The 7,292-nt window shown below is 39.5% G+C and overlaps 1 protein-coding gene across 1 annotated transcript; it reads left to right on the plus strand.

Moving 5' to 3' along the window:
- Nucleotides 1-41: 41 nt before the first annotated feature.
- Nucleotides 42-5,391, plus strand: LOC102210976 (uncharacterized). The gene is made up of 7 exons (XM_005725274.1): nt 42-228; nt 1,222-1,329; nt 1,487-1,543; nt 1,632-1,790; nt 2,203-2,362; nt 2,712-2,812; nt 3,084-5,391. The coding sequence occupies exons 1-7, from the start codon at nt 217-219 to the stop codon at nt 3,246-3,248; spliced, it is 762 nt and encodes a 253-aa protein (XP_005725331.1). The 5' UTR covers nt 42-216; the 3' UTR covers nt 3,249-5,391.
- The last annotated feature ends 1,901 nt before the right edge of the window (nt 5,392-7,292 follow it).

The following is a 7,292-nucleotide window of genomic DNA, read 5'->3' on the forward strand; positions in this document are numbered from 1 at the left end:
GTGTGCGACATAATGACTCAGCCTGTAGGCGGCCACTCCAACACGTCAGAAGTCCGCCAGTTTGTCTGAAGTGAAAGCAGACTGCCGGCCCATCCTCAAGTTTCACTACACGCTTGGACATTACACCCACAGACACACAGAGATGAGCTCTGTCTTTGGACTGAAAAAACTGAATTTCATGCACTGCATTTGAGAAACTTGGGATTCTTTCTCCATATGAGGAAGAAAGTAAGTATGTCCTTTAATTTTTTAATGTTTTTAACATATGTAATGTGTGTAACTGTATACGCTTCCATACTGGCATTGATTTTTCTTAACTTTGCTCATTAAATAACAGGAATATTATTTTATATTAACATTTCCTGCATTCTTTGTTTTTTGTCAGCTGCTTACTTGTTATGAAATGCCACTGTGTGCTTTTTATAAAGAAATGTAGCCTTGTGGTTTTCTTCAAGCTGACTGTTTTATTAGATAAGTGCTAAACTGATAAAGGGAATATTACAATCATATAACATTACAGGACTACATCAAAAAGTTCATGTTATGAAGCATGCTTCCTTTTTGAGCTGCATTTAAAAGCAGTTGAATGTTAAGAGATCTACAGTAAATGCTGCACGTACTGCTGCTGCAGCACTCTTCAAGAGGCAGTAACGTGACACGCTAAGAGGAGTAAAAAAAAATTGATTTTTTTTTTATAAAAGGATAAAATGCATTTTGCATTAAATGTGACACTAACGAGTTTGCACATTCATTTATTAATTCATTGTTTATCATTTGAAGCAGTGAGTTTTAAACTGGGAGTGTCACTTTACTTCACTGACAGTCTAAAATATATGTATCGTACATTTACTGTAATATTGACAAAAATGAGAAAAAGGTTATACTAGGTAAAGCAGATCATTAAAATAGTTTATAGATCAAATTTAAAAATAATAATTGGATCCACAGATTTAGCTCCATTTCTAGTCTCAAAATGTTGCCCAGCCTTTTATTTAATGGCTTTTATGCCTGGCAAAGACATTGGAATCCTCACCTTTAAGTAAGGGGGGAAATTGATTATCCTGTAATACAACCACACTACCCTCAAACAAAACACTGAGGTTGAACTGGTCAACTTTCATTTCAGGGATGTGGTAAATCAATGCTCAGTAACAACTCAACACCACAGCAGATGTCGATTGCTGTACCTTATGTAATGTAAGGTATACATTTCCCCCTCAGATCTTGAAAGCACCTTGTCTCCTCCTGAGTCTGGTAACAAGTTTGAATCTTTGCTCTGGAAAATTTGGGTCACCAATAACTGATGATGTGAACAAGCTGCCAGTATTGGTGAGTTACTACAAGACTGATACATATCATATTTATAGTGCGTTGACACATGAACTTCTGTTTTGTGCTTCGTGTTAAATTATCTCTGTAAGAGCTTCCATTCCTGATCATTTGTAGTAAAAACAAAAATCCTTCCCTGTCATTAATTCCTCTGTAGAAGCAGAATATCCCCTATGATTATGAGATTCCTGTTAGTTACATTCCCAAAGAAGTGGTATGTATAATGCAACGTGAGAGAATCAAATATAAAATTGGTTTGAATTGAATCAAAGCTGCTCATAGTTCTGTTTCTCCGTCTTCAGGCTGGCACCTGCTGGGTGGTGTTAAATATCTATCCACTGGAGCAAAGTCTTCGGAAGCTGGCCAGCACGTTTGGCACCATCTCCACCAACAAAGACAACGTACTCCTCTTCATTGCAATGCTCAAGAGTTTACGCTTCACCTTAGACCACGAGAGGCTGGTGGGTAATGAGACACTGTGGTGTATGCTGCTCATCTTCTCTGCAAACAGTACTTGAATTTGTGCCTTTGTAAAATTTAAAGTATCAGTGATCAGGTAGAAAGCCCTTTTGGCAGTGTGTTGGTGTGCGTGTAGCACGACATGTTGTAAAATCAAAGTTACCTGTGATATTGTGCAGACCGTTGGGTGCCTGCACTCGTATGTATATCTCCATCAGGTAACGCTTAGAAATGTTCAGGCCTACAGGGCATGTGGAAACACACTAACACTATGCTAGTTTTGCAAATAAGCCCTGCAGCTTAATTTTATGCCAAATTAATGTAATAACCTAGACAGTGAGGGACTTGTTTTAAGGAACATTTAATTGAATAACTGAGGTATTTAAGGTTGGCTTGTTGTCTGATTTCCCACAGGAAATGGCGATGCAGAGCTTCCAGTGTCACTATCAGGAACATGGCTTACTGACTGGTCCTTACTTTGACTACATCAGAGACTTTTTACACACTGCTGCTCAAGGACCAACTGACTTCTCCTGTGAGCCACCACCATGCCTTAGTACTGAACAAACACCAGGTACAGTCCTCACTTGCATTTAAAGTTCAGATTTTTTTTGTGAAAGCTTCCAAAATAAAGTAGATTATTGGAGGGGGAGGCATTCGTTTAGGATTAGGAATCCAGCTGTGTACAGTAATCAGATATGCAGCCTTAAGGCAGAAGCTTTTCTTTACCAAAAAAAAGAAAAGTAATTTGATGACCTCTCAAAAACAAAAGGTATTGAAATGACCAGTCCCTAGCTGTAACTAAGATTGATTTCCATCAGAGTATTCTGTCACACATTCAATAAGGGGATTGGTCTGCCCTCTATCATATTTCTAAGGTGTAAGTGTGATTGGTTACATTGTCAATAACGTCCTCCTTGCAGGGGTTCATGAAGGGAATCGTGGGGATGCTTGGTCGAGAAGATCTCCCCTGCTTTTGGTTCTCATCCCCTTCATCACTTGTGTTGCTCTCATAGTGTGGTTGGTAAGTGAATTTAGACTTGAGGCTTCCGTCTGCTGGTCTTTGTGGGTTAGGCTAAAAAAGCCTGGCTGTTAATGTGCCCTTATTATATTGAGCACTTCCAGGAAGGAAGTTGTAAGGTTAACAGCTCATCAAAAATTCATTAGTAATCTGAGACTCTGTTAACGTAATAAAACCCACTTTTCAGATTTACTTTCTGTCATATGAAACTGTATGACCAACACAGGCTTGGTGCTTTTCTTGTTTTCCTTGTTTTTTTTTTTGTTTTTTTTAGGTCAAGTCTGGAAAGCGTTTACCAGTATGCAACACTGAAAATAGCCAAATGGAACCTTCTGACACGATCCCAACTGTGTCTATCTCCATCCCACTTCAAACACTCACCCACGCTGCTGACGCTCAGCCAGAGCGGGAAGCGATTGCTGAACATGAAAGTGGATGAAGGACGTTTAATAAAGAAGGAAAAACTTGGACAGCAGCATACCAACTCACTCTCCAGTCAGCTGGATAAATGAGTGGTCTCCTCTGCTTTCACTCATCTGAGTGCAGGGTCCACAGCTACTCTGCAAGAGCAAACCCAAGCTGTTGTGGAGGCAGGTGTACTACAAAATTCCCCATCGGCACTTCTTTGGTAGCTGATTATCTTTCAAAATGGCTGGCAAAGCACAGATTTTCCTGCCTTGGGTTCCGCTGGCCTATTTTGTGACAACCAGATTCAGTTTGTTTTTCCTCACACTCTGGACTAATATCTTTAAGGGGTTTGTGCTTCACTTTGAAGCTGCAATCAAAAAAAAAGTATCACTGGAGCTTAAAATCATGTAATCATCACACGTCATCCACTTGTTGACTCTGTCTGGGCGGTTGCCAAGACCGCCCTTTCACTGCTTCGCAACAACCTGATTTCTACAAGCAGAAAAAGACGTACAGTCACATTAATGCTATCTTGAAAGGAAACAACTAAAATGCTGTTGCTGCGTTTTATCTCACGCAGCCTGTCCTGTACTTGTTGTTGACATTATTATGATCTGCGATCTGTCGCAAATTGCAAACCTGCTACTCACAAACAACACACTGAGCAGTTCAACAAGTGTCCCACTTTGTGTATCAAAGATCTGACCAGATGGCAGATAGCCATCGCCAGAGGCACTTTGAATCCAGTCATTGTATTTTCAAAGCCGTTGCCCAGTGATCTATAGCTGCTGCTAAGCCGCAGTGAGTGTGTTAGAGGTTTTAATGCCTTATTCACTGGGTCAATCATGTTCAGTCATGAGAACATGACTCCCCAAGTGTGAGCGCTCTTGTAGTGCATGTGTCACAGACGAAGCGAGAGACAGTGCAGACAGGACGAGGGAAAGTGAGGGAGATAGGGACTGATAGATGGATGGACGGATGAGCTCAGTGAGAAGCATAAGGAGGGCTTGTTCTCGTCACAAAAGAACTGGCCGTAGGCTGGAGGAAATGCCAGTTACAAACACGACTGATGTGCACAGATCCCTATGAATCAACAGGCTAAGAATCCTTCTAGACCGCAGGCTAAGCACCCTACAGAGCCCGGTTAGTATTCAATAACAGTTGACTGTATTTGAATGATTAACTTCCAAAACACACCCATGAAATATGGATATATCTTTGGTAAAATGTCTTTCTGTCGTAGACTTTGTGTAAACAGTGTTGTCTTTATAGTGAACCGTTTGTAAAGGTTTCATATTTGTATTTTGTGAAAACATGTTATTTGTGTGTGAAGTATTTAAGTTATTTGGTTACGTGTTTCACTTACAAAAATGTTTCCAGCTGTTTTAGTGATGCAAATGATGAACACGCCCAATTATATCGTGAATGTACAGGAGCTAGACAAAATACTGTGAACGCAGAAAGGAAAGCGCGTTGTAACTCTCACCAAATTCAGAAATCCATCATTTTGCACTGCAGGGGTCTGATCACATTTACAAATTACTATATTTAGATACTGTCCCCATATTTGAAAACTGTTTGTCTTGGATTTCCTCTGTTTTTCCTGAGGTTTTTCACCTATACAGTTCATCTGACTGACATGACTGCAGTTTGGGAGGAGCATTTTAACTGTTTTTTTTCCCCTCATATTGATAATTCACATGCAACATTGTTGATTGTTCAGTATCTTTTATACCCAGACGAAAGCAAATTTTACAAGATGTCAGTCACCACATTGGACCTACTATAAATCTGTTACAGTGTAATTATTTGCAGAGAGCCTTTCCACTCTCCTCTGCTTGTAGTTTCTTATTTTCTCCACATTTTGCTGTGCTCAGGAGGTTTCTGGGCTTCAGCCCTCCAGCAGTGGGTGTTTAACTCCCAGCCAATAAAGGTTTTCTGGCTTTGAGGGTGGGGAAACGTGGTGACAACATTACACGCCTCCGTCTCACTCCTCTGCTCTCTGTCTGTGTTGTGAATGTCTGTACATCTGTTCCTCCAGAGGCACATAGTTAAAGCAGAGTGGCCAACTGGCAATGCTGCACCTTGCTGTAAAGGTGTGGCTGTGTTTGTTGTCTATAGGGTGACCGCAGTGAAATAATCAGAAAATGTTGTTTCATCTCCCTCGTGTCATTCACCCCTTTTTTTTTTTCTTTTTTTTTTTTTGGTTATTCTGTTGTTGAGGAGGCAAAAGTGGGGAAAAGCTGGATGTAACATCTGTAATTAGCATAAAGTGTATACGATACTGTCGCCTTTTACTGTAGTTTTCATTGCAATATAATTTTTTTTTTTTTTAAGGAACTTTATTTTTGCTAATCCATTTAAATGGCTACTAAGCAGATGTTCTGCCGGTATTGTGCATATATTCTGATTTGTCATCAAAGTGAACCAAGTTTTTTTGCCTTCCTGAAATCTTTGTAATTGAAACTTCATGTTCAGGCATGTGAAGTTTATTTAACACTGGGCTTGATAAAAGGCCTCCATTCTTTTCTTTTCTTTTTTCTTCTTCGGGGAATATTTCGACATGCATGACCTCTGAACAAAGTATTGTATTCAGAGAGAATGGTGTTATTCCAAAGGGACAGAGGTTTATTTGGAGAATTTTTCCACATTCTGTTTTTCTTCACAAACAACACTACCACCCATAAAATGTCTCTGTGACTGTTGCAATAAAACTAATTCATGAAGTTATGTTCAACAAAACAGTGCATTTGGGCTAAATGTTGTTAGACTATAAATGATTACATTTTTCGACAAAGCACCTAAGATCTTGTAAGATTTGGTGTACACAAGATGAATTACTTGACGTTTACATGTCTTTAAGACACACCTAATAATATAGAATAATTAAGTTTTAATTGACCATTTAATTTTCTTACTTGCAGACCATGGCCAGCAGAAATCGGGTTATATTGAAAAGCTTTAGGTAAATATTCTATTCAGCCTTTTAATTTATAGGGCAAATAGTGTATATGCTAAATCACCACTTCCTTGGGTACACCTTGATTAGTGTTGGATTCAACCCCCTTTTGCCTTCAGAACTGCTTTAATTCATCATGGCAATAATTCATCAGGTGCTGGACACATTCCTTTCAGATTTTTCTTCATATTAACATAACAGCATCACACAGTTACTGCAGATTTGTTGACTGCACTACACCGCCACCACCAGCCTGAACTGTTAATAAAAGGCTGGATGGATTTATGTTGTTTATGCCAAACTCTGACCCTATATCATCAAAGTACCAAAAATGGTCAACTTTATTATCCCCAAAGGGCATTTTGTGGTACACTAGCGGCAAACAAGCGCGCAATGAAAAATATCAGACACAAATAAGAAAAACAACAACAGGACTCCACAGTTTGTCACTTAAAACATTAATGGCAGCAACGACAAAGGAAAACTTGTTAGTCCTGCACCGTGGTAATTTGTGTCTGCAGCCAGATGGAAGCAGCTCAAACTTCGCTGCCGGAGGGTGTGATAATTTTGCAAGAATTGGTGGAGACTTGCTTAGAATATTTAAAATCTAAAATGTTGAAAATTAATGAAAATTAATTAATGTCACTGATGACTGTCATCAACATGACAGTCATCAGTGACATTACCCAGGCATTTGTGACATTACCCAGGCATTTTGTACTCATCACTGGCCAATCTTGGGCCAATTTTGGTGAACCTGTGTGAACTATAGCCTGTTTCCTGTCCTTAGCTGACAGGATTGGTACCTGGTGTGGTCTGCTGCTGTTGCCCATCTGCTTCAAGGTTCAAATTGTGCAAAAGCAAAGATTGCTGCTGACTGGTTATTTTCTCTCATTTTCTGCACCATTTTCTATAAACCTTAGAGATGTTTGTGGGCAAATCCCAACAGATCAGCAGTTTCTGTACTCAGAACAACCTGTCTAGTAGCAAAAACCATGCAAAAGTTACTTATATTACGTTGCTTTGTTGACTCTCAATATAATGCTTGGTTTATATTGCCTGATTAGATATTTGGGTTAACAGGCAGTTGAACAGGTGCACCTACTAAAGGGGCAA

The sequence above is a fragment of the Pundamilia nyererei genome, unplaced genomic scaffold (assembly GCF_000239375.1).
Source record: "Pundamilia nyererei isolate P.nyererei 1_Seehausen unplaced genomic scaffold, PunNye1.0 scaffold00014, whole genome shotgun sequence".
NCBI classification, from domain to species: Eukaryota; Metazoa; Chordata; class Actinopteri; order Cichliformes; family Cichlidae; genus Pundamilia; species Pundamilia nyererei.